The sequence below is a fragment of the Mustela nivalis genome (genome assembly GCF_964662115.1).
Source record: "Mustela nivalis genome assembly, chromosome: 13".
In the NCBI taxonomy this organism is placed as follows: domain Eukaryota; kingdom Metazoa; phylum Chordata; class Mammalia; order Carnivora; family Mustelidae; genus Mustela; species Mustela nivalis.
In genome coordinates, this window is record NC_139032.1 from 56,704,593 (window position 1) to 56,722,992 (window position 18,400).

Sequence of the window (18,400 nt, forward strand, 5' to 3'; positions counted from 1 at the left end):
CTTTCCCTACTCCCAAAGCTGCTGGAACTCCCAGTGCGCTAGTAAGAGCTAGCAAAGGCCCCCCTCGATCATGCTAATTGTCCTGGTCTGCCTCATTCTTGAGTAGCTGAAGCAAGCCAGCAGTGAGACCTGAGGTGGGACTTCCTGATAAGGTTGTGAGACAAGATTAGGAAACACAGATTGGGATTTTGCTTCCCCCTGGGATTCAACCTCCCCAGGATTGACTCTCTTCCCTGATCCCAAATATACCACCCTCTGATCCCCTAATTCTTTGTTACAACCACTCTCAACCCTTATCAGCTTCCTGAAGCCCCACAAGATGGTAGAGAAAGTCACCTCTCCATTTCTCAGGAGCCTAAGTTTTCAGGAGAAGAGCCGAGGTGGGAAGGGGGCTCTGGCTTCCATCTCCCCTCACCCCAGTCTTCTCAGGGAAAGCTGGGTCCAAGAGAGTTGGAGGGACTGGCTGACTAAGGCCTCACAGATGGCTAACAGCCTGGAGCTGGAAGAGAGGGACTTGGAAAGTCAGGTGTTTCTCTCCAAACCAACCTTGGCTTCACACATTCCCTCCCCACAGTATACAGGGAGCTCACAAGGAAGCATGGGAATAACAGTCATAATAATATTGTTTTACATTCTGTAGCAGTTACCTCTGCATCTGGCATTGTTGTATATAGACATTACTCACTTAATCCTTACCTCGTGCAACCTGGTGAGGGACTGTTACTATCCGCATTGTACCGCTGAAGAAACTGAAGAGCAGAGAGGGGGACTCTGTTGGGGATCCAGCAGGAACAGGGTACCCTCAGAGGACCTCGCTGACGTGAGCTTGTGGATGGGACGACGTTCAGAGGCACCATCAGGGTCAGAGGAACGAACTAGCCTGAGGACTGAGAGCAGACAGCCAAACAGAGCAGTGTTACTGGGATGCAGTGAAAGCTCAGGAAAAAGTGTGAAGGCCCTGCCCTCTGGTTTCCTGCCTATGTCTCCAGTTTGCCAAAGCCAAGGTAAGCTAGCAGCAAGATGGCCCAGGGGGTGCACTCTACTCCTGCCTCCTTCGACATAGAGCAGGCCAGAGATTACAGGTGGGGGAAATAGAGAACTCCACATGCCTAAGGTCCCATAGCTTGGTAGGGCTGGGGAGCTGGACCCGAAGCCTTGCTCCCTGAGCTATTGCAAAGTGCTGTCTGGGAAAGGGGCTGCAGGCAGCCATGTTAGGGGCAGGAGACTGGATTCTAATGCAGGCTTTGCCGCACTGCTCTGAGATCCTGAGTGAGACTCTGGGTCTCAGTTTCCCCTTCATGCCACTCTGGGACAGCCAAGGAGCCAAGAGATCAGAAAGAGCTCTGTTCCCACTGCCACTCTCTCCTTTACCTCAAATAAACCTGGCACCAAAGGCTGAGACCTCAGGTGATACTGAGTCCCAGAGAGGCCACCCCCAGCTGCTACCCACTTAGGATTCAGAGGAGTTCTACAGTGAGCCCCCCTTCAGTCTCCCTGAGGGCCCCAGTGCCTCAGCCTCTCCTCTCTTTACACTACCAGCATTCCCTGGCCCACAACTCGGGGACCCACCCCAGCACAGGCTCCCTCCTCCCAATGAGGCTTTTCAGGGCCTTGCCTAGGCTAACACCCCCACAGCCCCTTCCTTGGAAGATCAAGGGCACCTCTGGCCTCTGGGGTCTCTGCCTGGGGTGGAGTCGTCCCTACTCTCCCCTTCCCACCCCACCCAACTCTACCCCACCCAAGCTTCCCCAAGCCTGGGGGAGCCCCACCCAGGTTTTCAGACAAACAAAATCAAGGGGAAAGAGTTAGCAACAAGGAGGGAGCTCATTACCAGGAATTAAGGAGGAGGCATGCCCTGGGGTCAGACGAGCGGGACTGGGCTGGCAGGAGAGTCACTCCTAAGTAAGCTGTACACAGAAGGGCTGAGGTACACAAGATGTTCACTTAGAGGTACACAAAGAAAGACCCAGACACAAAGAGCCAGGCAGTGACAGAAACACAGAAAGGGGCAGAGACATGGTCGGCCAGAGCCACAGACCCACAGAGACATAAGAAGATACTGAAAGCCAGCCACACCCAGAAACACTGAGAAATGCACACTCGCACATGTGCACACACACGGGCAGGCACACAAGGAAACAGGAACCGAGCTCAGGTTTCAGGGAGGCTGATTTCTATACAAACAAGTTAGAACTTTAAAGAAATACAAGTGACTCCAAAGGGAACGGTGAAGAGGGCTCAAAGGACTCGAGATGGAAGGACCGAACTGAGGCGTGGGCTGTCTACCCTCTGGCAAGGCGATACTCCCTCCAAACCCACCCTGGAAAGTGGATTAAAATACTTTCCTAAACTAGATGAAGACATTTCTTTGACTTGTTATCAGCTAGAACTATTGAGAGGCAGAGCCTGGACAGGAGTGGGGAGGGGGGACAGTTCCCTCCCACGCCTGGAGGGGTCGCAAAACGCACCTGGACAGGAGTGGGGAGGGGGGACGGTTCCCTCCCACATCTGGAGGGGTCGCAAAACGCACACTGCTGCCCCTGCCAGCCCCTGCCCTGACTTCCTGCTCGGGACCTAATCAGGCCCCACCCCTTCTCAGGCCCATCTCACCCTCCATCTAACACATTCTTTGGGCTGCCTGTTCCCCTTCACCTATGCATGCGACCCTTTTGTTTCCCTTTGATCCCTCTTGGAAAGGCCCCTCAAGTCAGAGCACAGCAAACCATCACCCCCATTCCTCCTCCCCATCTCAGAGAAATTCAGAAGCCGTGGAAAGAATCTGAGGCAGAAGAGGATGTTGAATTCAGTGACCTTTAAAAAACAGCCTTCAGGGGCGCCTGGGTGGCTCAGTGGGTTAAGCCGCTGCCTTCGGCTCAGGTCATGATCTCAGGGTCCTGGATCGAGCCCCGCATCAGGCTCTCTGCTCGGCGGGGGGCCTGCTTCCTCCTCTCTCTCTGCTGCCTCTCTGCCTACTTGTGATCTCTCTCTGTCAAATAAATAAATAAAATATTAAAAAAAAAAAAAAAAAAACAGCCTTCAGCATCTCTCCACCACCACCATCCCTTCCTCCCCAATTCTGCTGGAAAAATCTTAAGGTGACATTTATTGACTATTTGCTCTCTGCTGGTCACTCTGCTAAGTGCTTGTCATGACTTAATCTTTCACTACCTCCTCGACTCGGTATCTCCCAATTCATAGGAAACTGAGGTTCGGGGAAAGAAAAATGACCACCCCAAAGTCAAACTGCTAAAAAGAAGCCAGCTGGGCCTGGAATCCAGGTTTGACCACTCTTTAACCACTGCACCACAGGGCCTCCCGCCCCTCTCAGGACTGACTGGTCCAGATCAGCTGCAGGATTTGAGAAGGTTTGGGGCATGCTGGGGACGACGGCAGGTTAGGGGCACCAGAGGCAGGACTGGTGTGGCTGGAATGAAATTCTGAAACCACATTCCCCTCCCAAGGGTGGCCCTTCCTCCCCCAGGGCCTGGGAAGGGGACACTCCCTCTGGCTCAGGTCTCTCCAACATTCCAGACACACCTCTTGGGAGCTGGGGACCAGGAGGGGTTGGAGACCTGAGATGGAACTGCATTCTCCCATCGCCACCTCCCCCAGAGTCTTCTTGGCTGTGTGGTCCTGCATTTGCCACCCACCCTCTCTGGACCAAGTCCCCTCATCTATGACGTGGTTGGGGATCACCAGCTTCATCTCTAAAGGCCACATTTCTCCTGCCAGACCCAGAGATCCTCTGGCTGCCATGGAGTTAACTCTGCAGGAGGGCTAAGCTTGGGGCCCGCCTTCCCTTTTATTCCCAGTGAAACTTGAGGAGTAACTGTTAAGGAGGTAGGGAAGGAGAAGGTGAGGAGCACATAATTTCCTCACAGAGCTTCCTGGGCTCAGGTGTGCAGAGCCCCTTGCCTCCGAGGGGCTGTCCAGATAACCACCATCAGTGGGTCCCATGCCAGGCTTATGGGCAGCAGAAGTGTTAGACTGAAGAACTGAAAAGAGGGGGAGGCGGGATTAAATGTGGTCCCTGAGTTCAGACAACTAACTCTAGAAAATAGTGGAAGGGTGGGAAGGGTGGGAAGAGCAAGGATGACTTTCTGGAGGAGGAGATGCTAGGGAAGACCAGGAGTTGTTCCGAAGTGAGCACTTTGAAGCAAAGGTCCAAAGGGAGGACAGCACAGAAGGGAACCGAGTCGTCTATGGGCGACGGAGCGTGGTGAGAGGACATACAGGGACCACGGGCCCGGTCATGGGGGTCATGGGGGTCATGGGGGTGCTGGTTGCAGGAGTGTTTCGGGTTGTGTCTGAAGAGCAGGCAGAGCCATGGACAAGCTGCCCACTTCAACAGTGGTGTCAGAAGATCCTTCATTGCTCCTATAGAGTCTGGCTGGGGCAGGCCCAGAGCCAGGGAGGCCGCTAAAGGGGCTGTGGCAAAGGTCGGGGTGGAGGTGATAGAGCCTCAACAGCAACCTATAGATGATGATTCAGGGCCATGGTCTGATTGATTGGTTTCCTCCAGCAACAGGAAGCTCACTACTTCCTAAACAGCAGTCCTCCTCCCCTTTGACCAGCTCTACCTGAGAAAGCCTTTTTCTCTTAAGCCAGGTTCAAGCCTACTTTCATGGGATGATGGGTGGGTGCAGGAGTCAGGAAGGAGGTATGCCATTCATTGTGCAAGAGGTTGAAAGCTTGGGGGAAGTGTGGGGCCACTGCGTTCAAACAAAGTCTTGGTGAAGAGGCTCTGACCTGTCTGTGGGACTGATTCCTGCCCCTGACCCTACCAGCAGGGCCCCCAAGTACTAGCCCTAGGCTCGTGCCCTGGCCAGGTGAAAACACCAAGCAGGGGTCCTAGCTGGTGTTTGTGGCTGAACCTAGTGAAGCACCTTAGTCCAGTGCTTAGCACTTTAGCCCCAGAATAGCAGCAGAACAAGCTGGGAGAAATTCGCACAACTGGCAGTTTTAGGCACACATTTTATTGTTTTTTTTATATAAAAGGAGAAAAGAGTACTTTTTTTCAGTGGAGGATTAAAGGAGTAAAGACCCTATTTTAAGTAGAGTCTCCCAACCCCCATCCCTAAAACAAACATCCGCTGTATTTAAAAAAAAAAATCAAGCACGAGAAACTTACGACCTGGACTTCACCCCCACCACCCTTATGCCTACATTATGACAGAACTATGTTCTCTGTTCCTACTTATATACAGTCAGAGCTCCTAGCTCCACACACACCTGGGCTGTGGCCGCCTCTGCCCCACCCTCCCTCCATATTCCCACCCTACTTCCCCTAAAATCTAGAGAAGTCCCCTGCTTAGAAAAAAGGGCACACACACACCCATACTCAGCACAAATATATCTGGACCCTTCTCCACATGGAGCCTCTGAAACATGCAGACCCCTCGCACTTTTCCTCACTCACTGATGGGAGGGACACACTGCAGACAGACCCTCCCCTTCCCCCGGGCTCCTCCCACAGCTAGTATCCTTTCCACTTGGTCCCTTGCCCTGAAGGTCTTAAAAACTACACACACACACACACACACGCACACGCACACACGCGCACACGCGCGCACACACACAGCCCATTCTTTTTGTGAAACTAAGGGTATGTTGGCCCTACTCCCTGTCCCACCACTGCTTAAAGACAGTGTCCTAACAGCCCATTTGGGGAGGGTCCTGGAGAGAATCCCCAAGGGGGCTGTCCACTGGAGTGGGAGGAGACCAGGAGCTTCTCCATCTGGGAAGGGGCCATGAAGGCTTCTAGGCAGCAGCCCCTGCACAGTCTGTGGGTGCTCGAGGGAGGGGGCGGGGAGGGAGCCCCTGCCCCACTCAGATCTGCTCCTTGTGCTTCACATGGGCCAGCTTCACATTCTCCTGCTCAGTGGCGGGCGGAGGCTGCTCCAGGTGGCAGCCGATCATGAGCTGGTACACGAAGACGCCCGCAATGGAACCCAGGAGTGGAGAGACGATGGGCACCCACCACCAGTGGCGGCCAGTCCTGGGGACAGACAAGAGGTGGTCGGGGGCGGGTGGGGTAGCAGAGGGGGGTCAGGCGAGGGCAGGCTAGGTGGGGGCGGCACTCACGTGAAGACTTCAGAGCCCCAGCCAGCAATGGCGGTGAAAAGGCGGGGACCGAAGTCCCGGGCGGGATTGACAGCATAGCCCGAGTTGAAGCCCATGGAGGTGCCGATAACCAGAACCACCAGACCCACGGTGAAGGCCTCCAGGCCGCGGGGGACGGGGTTGTTGTAGGGGTCCACGATGGCCAGCACGCACACGATGAGGGAGGCGGTGCCAATGAACTGGGGAGTGTGGGGAGAACAGGGTGAGGAGCTACCCCCATCCCACCATCTGGTCCTTCCTCTGTCCTTGGGCTCCCAGAGTCTTACCATTTCCCATATTCAGCTCTTTCCAGCAGGGGTGCTAGAATGTGATGGAGCACAAGGGATTCCCTGGAGAACTGGCTAAAGATGCCAATTCCTGTTTTGTAAGTACCTGTCGCCATGATTGTGAGGTAGGTGTCCCCCAATCCCCAACTGAGAAACCCTGCTGTAGACAAGGAGTCCCGTCCTGCCACCCATGAGCAGCTGAGCAGCTTGATCCTCCCCTGTGTTCCCAATTCCCTGACCCATACCTGGTCGAAGAATCCATTGACCATGTCCAAGTGTCCCGAGGGGTAGGTGGCAAAGATGCCAGCTGTGCCATTGGGGCCCGAGACCACGAGCTCATTCTTGGCAAAGTCCCAGATTGCATCTGGTGACAGATCAGACAGATCAGAGTGAGTGAAGGCAGAAGCTGACCTGCTCTTCCGTCTCCGACTGGACCCACCCCCTCCTGGGGGATCACAGGTGGGGTACATCACTGCTGTATTACTCAGGAGCCTGTGGAGGGGCAGGGGGTGGGCGGGTGGACAGCCTGGGACTCTATTGTTGTCCAACTTGTTTCTTTCCTCTTATGCCCCCCACCTTGGGCCCTGTGAGGGAGATGAGTGAGTCAAGAGCCTGGGGCTTGGGCAGGTCCCAGCTGTCTATCATCAAAGGCCGGGTGCCAACAGGTCCCAAGCAGAGGGAGGGAGGTAGTGGAGGATGGCAGAGTGGGGAATGCTCACCGTAATACAGCCCAAAAACAATCCCAGCGCCCAGGAAAGCTCCTAGTGTCTGAGCGAAGGCATAGATGGGCAGCTTGATCCAGGGCTCACGCGCCAAGAAACACATGGCAAAGGTCACAGCAGGGTTCAGGTGGGCCCCTGGGCAGAGGGGAGATGGGAGCTATTAGTCACTGTAGCTTGCCACAGTGGGGAAGCCAAGATCCCTAACCTCCCTAGTCCCCCTCTCTGGCCCTCATAAGCAGGGGTGCAGAGAAGGGTTTTCCTGTACCAGATGATAGGCTGGACTATGTAATAGGCCAACCTCCAATCATCAGATTCCAAGGTGAGAGTTAAAGGTTCGAAGTATTGAGTTCCTTCTCCATTCTCCTCTTCCAAAGGCTCAAAAAGCTAAGCCCACAACTATGCTTTGTCCTTGGGAATGTCTTCCACCACCCCCTTCCCCAGCTGGGTTCCTTGTGGGAATGCCATTTGAGGGTCAAGAATGAAGGGGGAGAGCAAGTCCTTACCAGATACCTGGCCAGCCACAAGGATGCCCAAGGTGACAGCGAAGCCAAAGGCTAGGTTGATGGTGAGGAAACCACCGTGGGTGCCCCGGCTGAGTACCACCTGGGCCACAGAGCCACAGCCAAACATCTGTATCAGGAAACAGAACCAAGCAGGCAGAGAGTGAGGCCCAGCAGCTCTCGGATTCCAGAGGAAATGCGTGAATTCCACCACCTACCTCCACCAGCTGTCATCTGGAAGACTTCGGGGAAGCCCCTTCTCAGGGGAATCCAAACCACACCCCTCCTGCAACAACTGTACCTGGCAGATTAAGCAGACATGCCCTCCCACCCACAATGCAGTCAAATGTTCTACCCCTGAGCTATACCCCCTCTCCACCCACAATGCCCAAACTTTAACAGGGCCCCATGGAAGGGACTGGAAGCACAGTCTACAACTGGAAGCCCAAAAAATGACTGGACCATCTTCTCTGACTTTTTCGGAATCTCCGTAGGAGTGGAGTACAGGGGAGCAACTTTCACCCTAGCAGTTTCTCCTGCAGCCCGTCAGGCTCGGCTCACTGATCCCCCACCTACACATGCCTCCCTCCTTGTCCCAAAGAGCTTAGGGGTGGGGGTGGGGGCTGTCTTATGGCACAGAGAAACAGGGAAAAAGGCCAAAGTTAGGCCTGAATCTGGACGGTCAGAGCCCCTGCTCCTGTACCAGAGCCTCGTCTCTCCACCCACCCTGACCTCTCCACCTTCAGGGGTCCAGGTTCCCTACTCAGATGTGGAGGTCTTAAGACAGTATCTCAGTGGCCCCTCTCACTAGAGGCAGCAGGGCAGTGCAAGTGCGTAGACTGGTCCTAAGGTTTCAGGCAGTGATGGGGAGATTCAAGAGGACTCAAGTTCCTGATGTCCCACAAGTATAGAACACCCTGTTCCTCTTATTTAAATGTAAAAATGCTTCTGCACCAGCCACAAAGAGCTTTGCTCTGAGCCTTGAAGAGTGTTCCTTAAAGCTTACTCCAGCCCCTGCCCCCCCGTTTCCTCTTCTACTTCCCCATAATTAGGTGCTCTGCCTAGCCAGTGGGCAGCTCCCAAGACTCGTGCTAAGGGCCCTTATCCATTCAGATGGGTCAGTGTCCTGCTGTACTGAGCTGTTAAGCATTTTGATTATCATCCCTCCGAACAGCCAAGAGATAGTGGAGAAGCCAGCGGCAGTGATGATGGGCAAAGGTGTGGAGGCAGGTGAGAGCAAAGATCAGAGACCATGAGTATGTGGGGGGTTCAGGGGGGCACATGGGGGTCCAGGGCACCCTGCCCACCTTGGCAGGCCCTGACCTCAGCTCTTTTCCTGCCTGAGGCCCAAACCTGGCTTCAACCCAGGAGACCTTGGAGGAAGAAGCTGTCAGATCCAGTTCCACCACCTTGGGGCTAATCTTCCTCTTCCTCCTCCTCCTCCTCCCCCACTCTCTGCCTTGCTAGGTACCCCCGAGAAAAGGGCTCCCCTCATCCCAAGGCCAGCCCTGATCTTGCCACCACAGGCTCTGGGTCACGGGCCCACAGAGGTATGCAGGCAAGCACCCCACCCACCACTCTGGGGTCTCCCAGGCCTAAGCCCCTCCCCTCTAGGCAGCCTTTGACGTTCTGTTTTTCACTGACACCAGATGCCTTACACTCACCTGAGCCTGAAAGCCTTCACAGAAGTAACACCCTCCTTTTGTGGTTGAGGATCAGCCAAATGATCCTGGGGCTCAGAGAAAGGTCTGACTGCTTCTTTGTGGGAGAGGCTAACTGAGATGTGTGAGGGGTTCTGGAAGCCCTTCTATGAATGTGGAAGATGACTTCCCCTGTCCTGGCTGCTCTCGGACAAGGATGTCCTGGACAATCAATCAGATATGGAATGAGGGACACAAGACTCTGGGACAGGACAATGAAAAAGCACCTGCCCCTTTTCCCTCCCCTTCTTTCCAGGGGGAAAGGAAGATGATGACGGTAGGGCCACTAGCCCTGTGAGGGGCTGTGGATGAGTGCCCCACCTCGCTTCTCCCTTGCTCTTCCTGGAAGCCAAAGGTGAGTCTAAGACCTCTTCTCACGGGGCACCTGGGTGGCTCAGTGGATTAAAGCTTCTGGCTCAGGTCATGATCCCCAGGTCCTGGGATGAAGCCCCACATCGGGCTCTCTGCTCAGCAGGGAGCCTGCTTCCCCTCCTCTCTGCCTGCCTCTCTGCCTACTTGTGATCTCTGTCAAATAAATAAAATCTTTAAAAATAAATAAATAAATAAAATCTTAAAAAAAAAAAAAAGACCTTTTGTCACCATGGAGCCTGCTCCACCACCACCACCCATTTGGGCCACCCCAGTCCTACCTACCTGCCTCTATAGTTAAGCTCCTAGTCCACAGGGTGCTGAGTGGTCTACAGTACCTACAGTTGGAGCTGGGGCAAGGAAAAGAATAACCCATTCACCCCATTAAAGCAACTGAACCCAAAAGTAACCCAGAAGAAAACAGGTGTAACCACATGAGGGGCTGAAAATCAGAGAGCAGATGGGACAGGAAATGAAAGACTCTAAGTGGTGTGTCTGTCAGACCCAAAAAATGCAAACAAAGTCACCCAGGAACAACCTAGAGACGAAAGTGGTGTAACCAGGAGTAAATGGACTGGGGAGTAACCCAGGCAGTGAAGTGGCCTACTCAGAAAACCCACAAACTCAGAGGCTGAGTTAGAGGGTGGGGAGTGATCAGAGTGCTTGGGCACAGAGAATGATAGCATCTGTCTGGATGATGGACAGAGTCTGGTCCTGGAGCAACTCAGGACAAAAGAGTGACTTTAGGGACACCACATGCTCTGTGCCCAGGGCCCACCTGCCTTCCACGGCCTCCTTATCTTCTGGATCCTCCTTTCTTCCAGCTCTGCTCTTTTCACCTGTGTGGCCTCCGCCCTCTGCCCCCACCCATGGCAAACTGTCCTCACACCACAGGAACTTTTGGACTTTCTGGAGCTTAATTATTCATTAGGGGCCAGATATCCAGGACCCAAATAATCTAATACTGGCCCATTTGCCAATGCCTCCACTGCCTTCCAGGGCTGAGACTTGGGGAACCTGGGAAGGTGAGGACCAGGAGAGGACCCTGGGGGTCTCAGACTACAGGGGAGACCACTGCCCCCAGCTGGTAGGCTGGGGCCCTAGTGAGAGGGCCACTGATCAGAGCTCACAGTGGGAGTGACAGCTGGCATTCTGGCAGAAGTCAGAACTGCCGTGATGGGGTTAGACCAAGGGTAAGACCACTCTGGAATGGGTCAAGGTGAGGAGCAAAGCTGGGAGAGGGGTGGCGCCTGCCTTAAAAAAAGGCGCCTCCAGTGTGAACAGAGGGGTCGGGGAGCATGGGGGCTGGAGAGAGAAGGGCCTCTCCGGGTCCCTCCACTCACCACGAGGATGAGGGTCCCCAGGCACTCAGCCAGAGCCTGGCGCAGCAGCCGGTAGCGGATATGGAGCATCTCCCCGCAGCGGGACACCAGCTCCTTCTGTCGACCCATGGCTGGAGCTGCACCGGAGCGGGCGGGACGGACTCTCGAGCGCGGCGGGCCAGCAGCAGTGGCCCGAAGCGCCGGGTGGCGCCCTTTATAGGAGCTGGAGGCACGCGCCCCGCCCGCCCGCCCCGCAGCCCCGCCCACTGAGCCACGAGCCCGCCCGAGGTGTGGGCAGCCGCCCCCCAAAGCTTGCCCAGGTAAGCTGGTGGGGACGCTGGACTGTGGGAAGCTGAGGAGGAAGGGAGGGGGCTGCGGGGGGCTGTAAGGAGCTTTAGGGACGACGTTGCTCCGGGAGGGCACTTAGAGGAGGAGGCTTGTTGGGGGCCGAGGGGATTGCGCGGGTCGATTGCGGGGAGGTAATGGTGGGGTACAGGCGGGTGCGGGACCGTGGCTGGGGAGCATGCAGCCGCCACTGGAGACCTTGGAGCCCCACAGTCATCCGCACGACCGTGCCAGTGAGAGAGACCGGTCGGAAAGGAAAGGATTGGCCCCACCCAGCTCTACAGGGTGGCGGGCCCCAGCGAGTCCTCCTCAGTCGGGGGCTGGAGGGATGAGGCCGTGGGCCGGGAAGGGTGATGAGACCCTCCCCTAGTCCGGACTTGGGTGCACTCACAGAACATATATTGAGCGTTCATGGGCCGTGGTTCCTTGTGCTGACTACCTGTCCCATGTTGCATGTCCTCACCAGCTCTGTCCACAGCTGTGTCCACACATGACATCTGACCTGTGTACCAGATCGCACTTGGACATTTCTCATGGCTGTGCATATGCCTGTCCAACCTGGCTGGCTTAACTCCATTTGCCACACGTGGACCTGCCTGTGTTTTGCACATGGCTCCAGAGGCCGAGCGGCAGTTGTCCTGACACGCCACGTGCCATATGCTTGCCAGCAGGGTGAGTCCCAACTGTTTTTAACCCTCCCTTCCCCCACTCTTCACTGATTCCCCAGCCAGGGGAAAGTTTGAAGCTTTAAGAGGTTAAGCTGGCTAAACTGTGAGGGTTGTCGGCCCCATATGAGGTGAGGTGCCATGTGATGAGGCCATCTGAAGTGCCATCTGATGAGGCCATGTTGCTCCCCATAGTGCATTTAATAATTGGAAAACTGAGGTGTGGTTGCCTGGGCTGTTCTTCCATGGGACTGAGGAGACCACGTTTTGGAGAGGTCCTTAATCCAGGTGGTCTAAGTCCCCTGGGGACTTATCTCTTGCGGAGTGGCTGTCAGAAATGAGGACTCCAGAGATGACTCATGCCCAGAGATTTAGCAACACACTTTGGGTAAATTTACACACATGCACATGCACACACACACACATCCTAAAGCTGGCAGCCACTCTCACCTATAAACACTGAGCTCTGTTCACATGCTCATGGGATCCCATTCACGTGAGAGCCTCCCCATGGGCTTAAACATATATGTAACCCACACAAGAGGTCTCCCCAAGGCCCAAGGAGAAGCGCCCCCACTCCCCAGGCCCCCACGGGCTGGGAGGTCCCATGGTGAATCAGGGGCACATCACTGTGCTTACCCACCGCCCCACTGCCAGTCTGTGACTCAAGATGCAACCCTAGACTCCTGATGCCAGAGCCCAGACTATGGAAATGGGGCACACCCTCCACGGTGCTGCCCTTTCTTCTCCCCATCATGTGCTGTACTTCTCAGCCCCTCGATTCCTCAGATGGGGCTGCAAAGGCAGCAAAGGACAGGAACTGGCCAGGAGCTCCTCAGCACTAGAAGAAAGTAAGGAACCCCAGCCCATAGCACCTCATCCTCACTGTGGCCCATCCTAGCCTGGCCTGAAAGCGGAGCACTGGAGAAAGACAGAGGCAGCTTTGCCACCAACAGGCACACGCAAGGCCCCTAAACACACGTGTTTGTACTCAGCTTATAGGTGTTCACATGTGATGCACCAAGTGCTCCCATCAAATTCATCCCTATCTAAAATTCCTGTGGACACACATATTCATACAAATACATATGCATATGCATACACATTGGGATGGTGTGGATCAGAGCTAAGAAGATACGATATGGGTAGGGGCTTCGTGCTTCTTAGTGGGCCTGAAAGAGGGAAAAGGATACAATTCCTTCCAAGGGTCCTTTATTCCTACAAGTCCTCATGTGGGATTAAGAGGGGTCAGGACATGGGATGCCTGGGTGGCTCAGTTGGTTGAGCGGCTGCCTTTGGCTCGGGTCATGATCCCAAGCCCTGGGATTGAGTCCCACATCAGGCTCCTTGCCCTGCAGGGAGCCTGCTTTTCCCTCTGCCACTCTGTCTGCCTGTGCTCTCTCTCTCTCTCTGACAAATAAATAAATAAATAAATACAATCTTTTTTAAAAAGGGGGGGGGTAGGACCTGGGGATTTTGTCCAGAAGTGCCAGGCTAGCCTGAGTTTGGGGGCTGAAGCCCGACCCCACTGAAGGGCATTATAGTTCAATGTCAATGGCGCCCCCCTGGGGCAAAAGATAGAAAGAAGCATGTCTTCATGGAGAAGTGATTAAAGCCTGGTAGGGCCTGGCTCTGAGTCACATAGCTTACTTATAGCTCTCTGGGCTCCCTCCTGTGCTTTGAGAAGGAAAACCAGTGCCAAGTGCAGGCTAGAAGCCAGCCCACCTGGGAGCTCTGGGAGGATGCAGATGAGGCACCACCTCCTCCCAGGGCGTCTTGAGCAAGGTCTATGTCTCACCTGGGCGGGAGGGCTGAGCCCAGGAAGGGGCCTTGACAGCCCATCCACCCTGTGGGAGGCTGTGACTCCTTGAGGTCAGAGCTGGGGGAGTGGGTTCCCAGCCAAGGGAAGGGCTAAAGATGCAGGTCCCAGCCTGCTTGACCAGAGGGGCCGGCTGGGGCCCTGTAAGGGGGCAGGGATGTGGTGGCACACCCTTCATTTCCTGCCCCCAAAACTCTTTCTGCTTCAATAGGAGCAGCCTGAACCATCAGAAGATACATGGTTCTTGCTGTCAGCAAGTGGGGTAGAGAAGAGTGTAGACATTGGAAAACAAATCATGCTACAGTCCCCTCAGCCTCTTCAAACCCCCTAGTCTCCTCCAGAGCATTGGAGTGGATGGGGGGAGTGGCAGACCAAAGCAGACATGCAGAAATTTTCAAGTTTAGAAAGCACATCCCCCCATTTGCAAAGCAACCCCCAAAAGTGAGTGTATCCCTCCCCGCTTCACAGAGGACAAAACTGAGGTTTGAAAAGAAGTTACCTGCTAAGGTCTCAGCCACTAAGTGTTAAGCTGGGATTCTCAAACCCCATGGGAATGAGGAGGAGAAGTAGAGAAGGGCAGAGAAGCCAGGGAGCCTCAGGTCTGAGGCATAGGAGGAGTGGGGAGCCAGAACACAGGAACCCACTAAGTCTCTCCACACTTGAGCTCCCTTTCTAGAATGTGTCCCACTCTTAGGCCACTGCTGGACATTATTCCTGCTCCTAGGCCTCAAGAGTTGGGGGCTGGCTCCAGACTGGAATTGGGAGTGGATAGCAGAGGTGAATCATCCTATTATGAGCGTCCCTAGACTGGGGGGAGGGCAAGCATCTCCTCCCACTGCGCCAACAGTCACCCCCTGTCTCCAGACAAGGTGGCAGAGAGCCCATAAACACAAACTACCCCTTTGGCACTTCCAGCTAGACGTCCAGCTGGAACCTGAGAAAAATCTACCTTTAGACCCATATCCTGAAGATTGTGGGTTCACCTTCTGGTGTCCCTCAGGTGCCCTTGCCCCCCTTTGAGGGCAGCAGAAAGTCCTAGAGGAGGCAAGAGGTATGGGGGCGGAGGCCTAGAATCCTTGCTGAGGAAGGGCCCAGAGTCAGAAAGTCTAGGCTGATGGGACAGAGGCCTCTCACAGACCCGGAATCTCAGCTCCAGGTTTGGCTTGGCCACTGCTCACTGGGAGAAGAGAGTTGTCTCTCTCCCAGTGAGAAGAGAGAGACAACTCTCTTCTCCCAGCCCTCAGAGTGTCAGTTTCTTCACCAGTCATCTGGAAGTTTCCAGATGGGGTCCTCCCATCCCCCAACCCAGGGCCTCTGTAAGAACCAAACAAGACTGTGGGTGCTTCAGGCTTTAAAAACTGTATTACGTAGTCAACATAGAAAGAAAGGCTCGGGACGCCTGGGTGGCTCAGTGGGTTAAGCCTCTACCTTCGGCTCAGGTCATGATCCCAGGGGCCTGGGATCGAGTCCCGCATAGGGCTCTCTGCTCAGCAGGGAGCCTGCTTCTCCTCATCTCTCTGTCTGTCTCTGTGCCTATTTGTGATCTCTCTCTGTAAAATAAATAAATGAAATCTTAAAAAAAAAAAAAAGGCTCATTCTAGAAGCTGCCTCCTTAATCTGAGCCACATGTCCTCCTACGTGAATATGCATACGTGTCCCTGTGTGTTCTTGACTGTGTGTGTGTGTGTATCCATGGAGGCCTGCATGGACACGTGGACAACCATGGGGTCCATGCATGTGTGTGTATATCCATGAGGGCCTGCGTGTGCATTTATGTGTCCCAGGGGCTCTGTATGATATCTGTGTGTCCCTGCCTGGGCCTGGCTGTGGCTCTGGGTCCAGTGTTTACAAAAAACAGAGACGGAGGATGGGGATCTGTTGAGAAATCTGGAGACTTTGGGCTTGTCCCATGCCAGCCTGGGGGGAGGGGAGTTAGTGACATGGAGCTGACACAGACCAGGCTATCCCTGTGAACAGGCCTAGGATGTCTGGAAGGCTCAGGTTCACACCTCAGGGATCAGATCCTCAGAACCCCTGGGTTTTCTGTTTTCCTGTCTCCTTCACTAGCAGGAAACTTCTGGAACAAGGATGGGTGCCTCAGAGAATGAGGGGTTATGACCAGAGTTTTAGGAGGAAGAAAAGCTCATGGGCTTCCTGAGGGGCCTGAATTAGGGCCTGGCAAATCCCTGTGGCCAAGAAGAGAGGGTGAAGCTCTTGCAGGGCTGAGGCAACTAGAGGGCTTCCTGGAGGAGGGAACATTTGGCTGGGGATTTTAAGGAGGGTCTTCAAGGTGAGAGCCTGCTGGGCCAGGCCATGATGAGAGCACCTAGAGTACATCAAGCCAGGAAGAGCCACTGGGGGAAGGAGTTTGGGTTCTGTACTAAGGGCCTGGACCTTATTGAGGATCCAGAGATACTCAAACTGTGCTTCTGTAATCCCTAGGGCTCTGAGGGAGTTCTCAAAGTGACTCTGCCGCTGGAAATGGGGAGAGGGATGCCAAGGAGGCAGAGCCCTGGCCCTGCCTCCTGCTTCAAGCACAGTGTTTTAACCATGTTATATCAGGGTTCTAAACAGGATGATAATGGACAAATATTTCACTGCTAAGAATAAAAGCTGATCGGAGACCTGAGGGTTTAAAGCAGGGGAGTGGTATGGTCTCCATCTGCCAGTTAATGGAAGGCATTAGAAGGATCCCTCCAGCTGTGAAGTGGAGGATATGTTGGAGGGAAGAGGCTGAGGCCAGGAGGCCTGGAAGGAAGCCATGGAGGAGCAAAAGAGACCAGATGCAGGGCAATAGCTACAGGGAGTGAGGAGGATTTGATTTGGGCATTTAGGGGGCAGAGAGAAGAGGGCAGGTTGGCAAGGAACTAAAATGGAGGCAAGCAGAATTGGGAAGACTGGAACTTGAACCTGATTTGGGGCCCAAGACAACTGCTCTCTGAGAGGCCTGTGGTCTGAAGAGGGAAGGATGGGGAACAGGTGGTGGAAGGAGGCTCCATCTGGTGTTCCAGAAATGTCATGGGCATGTGTGAGACCCAGTATTCTCTCCCCTCATCCCAGCCCAGGCTGGGCGCTAATTACAGGGCAGCTACCAGCTGCCTGCCCCCAGGGAAGAGGCATCACAAGGGGAAGGATCTAAGGGAGGGGACAGGCTCCAGCAGGAGGTTCTGCTGTCAGACTTCAAGTATGACTTCCTGAGGATCGCTAGACCTGGGATCAGTGGGAACTGAACTTCAGGGAGACGCCATGGATTCGGAGATGGGGATGGGGATTTTGTGGGGGCAGATTAGACAAAGGCCAAGATGCCATATCTCTCTATGCCGTATAATATGATTGCCATTGTAGCGATAATTAGATGTCCATTACATAATTGTCCTTTCTTAAGTGGCTGGAATAATTAAGGTCTAATCTCTTAGCAAGTTTGTTGATTATAATACCATATTGTCAGCTAGGGGGACAGAGGAGACTTAGGCTTGAGCTAAGGTGGACCAGAGTGTGCACACCCCCATCCCTCCCCTATCCTTGACTCTGCTCCTCTAGGTCTTGCTAACCGCTTCGGTCAACTGCCCTGGGTGGACGGGAAGCAGCAAGGCTGGCAGGTGACCCAGAACAGGGGACAGGGCCAGGCTTTGCACGCCTCTCCGCCCCATTGCACAGATCTGGAACTCAGCTCTCCATTCCTGTATTTTCCTCACTCCAGCCCTTGGCGACAGGAAAGCCCAGGCTCAGCAGCAAGGCCTGGAGCCAGGATGCCTGGGTTCTCTGGGTCTCCACCCCTAGCCCCCTCTGTAACCCCGGACAAGTTCTGACCTCTCTGGGCCTCGTGTAAATAAAAAAAAATTATCCTCCCCATCCTGCCTCTCAGAAGCTGAAGTGGGAAAGGGAAATGAGTCTCCCTCTGGGTTTGGAACACCCTGGTCCCCATTAGTGCCGTGGGCAGTCTAAGAGTCCCGTCTCCCCCCAACACTCCCTCCTCTCTCTTTGCAGCAGAGGGATGGGCAAGCAGGCTAGCCTATTACTGAGTAGGGTAGGGGTGACTCACGTGCCCCAGGCTTCCCCTCCCCTTTATCTCTCACCTGGATTAATCTATGACTCACAAAGCAAGTACCGGATGTTGGGGGGGTTACATGTTTATTTACTGGGGTGGGGGCGCTCCGGCTAGCCCAAATCTCAGCAGCCCTCAGGACTTCATTGAATGTAACCTGCTCCAAGGACCCCAAGGGTCTTGCTCTTCTACTCCAAAGTAAGGTATGGGGCAGAGGAAAATAGGTCTTCAGCTAGAAGGATTCTGGTTTAATACTTTTTAATTTTTTTTTAGAAGATTTGTTTATTTTAGAGCATGAGTGGGAGGGGCAGAGGGAGACAGAGAGTCTCAAGTAGACTCTGGCTTGGTGTGAAGTCTGCCCCAAGGCTCGATCCCACGACCCTGAGATCTCGACCTGAGCTGAAACCAAGTCGGATCCCCAACCCACTGCATCACCCAAAAGTCCCAAAAGGATTCTGGTTTGGAGGACGTGGTGATACCACAGTCAGAAGAGCAGACCATTTGAGAGTTCACTAAATCTAACG

The 18,400-nt window shown here is 54.3% G+C and overlaps 2 protein-coding genes across 4 annotated transcripts in view; both read right to left on the reverse strand.

The window, feature by feature from the left end:
- AQP7 (aquaporin 7) overlaps nucleotides 1–2,617 on the reverse strand; it is a 43,294-nt gene extending 40,677 nt beyond the window's left edge. The window contains exons 1-2 of one of the 3 annotated variants that reach the window (XM_082694625.1): nucleotides 2,469–2,617; nucleotides 697–887 (exon numbers count right to left, since the gene is read on the reverse strand). The gene's annotated coding sequence lies outside the window, so the exon portion shown is untranslated. Of the gene's footprint in view, nucleotides 1–696; nucleotides 888–1,831; nucleotides 2,083–2,468 lie in introns of those variants that run through there. The other 2 variants (XM_082694628.1, XM_082694624.1) reach the window with 2 other exon arrangements.
- A 2,343-nt stretch (nucleotides 2,618–4,960) lies between these two features.
- Nucleotides 4,961–11,198, reverse strand: AQP3 (aquaporin 3 (Gill blood group)). The gene is made up of 6 exons (XM_082694629.1): nucleotides 11,024–11,198; nucleotides 7,615–7,741; nucleotides 7,109–7,246; nucleotides 6,635–6,753; nucleotides 6,085–6,302; nucleotides 4,961–5,998 (listed from the first exon to the last, which is right to left on the reverse strand). Exons 1-6 carry the CDS (start codon nucleotides 11,129–11,131, stop codon nucleotides 5,830–5,832), a joined length of 879 nt encoding a protein of 292 aa, XP_082550755.1. The 5' UTR covers nucleotides 11,132–11,198; the 3' UTR covers nucleotides 4,961–5,829.
- Nucleotides 11,199–18,400: the final 7,202 nt, after the last annotated feature.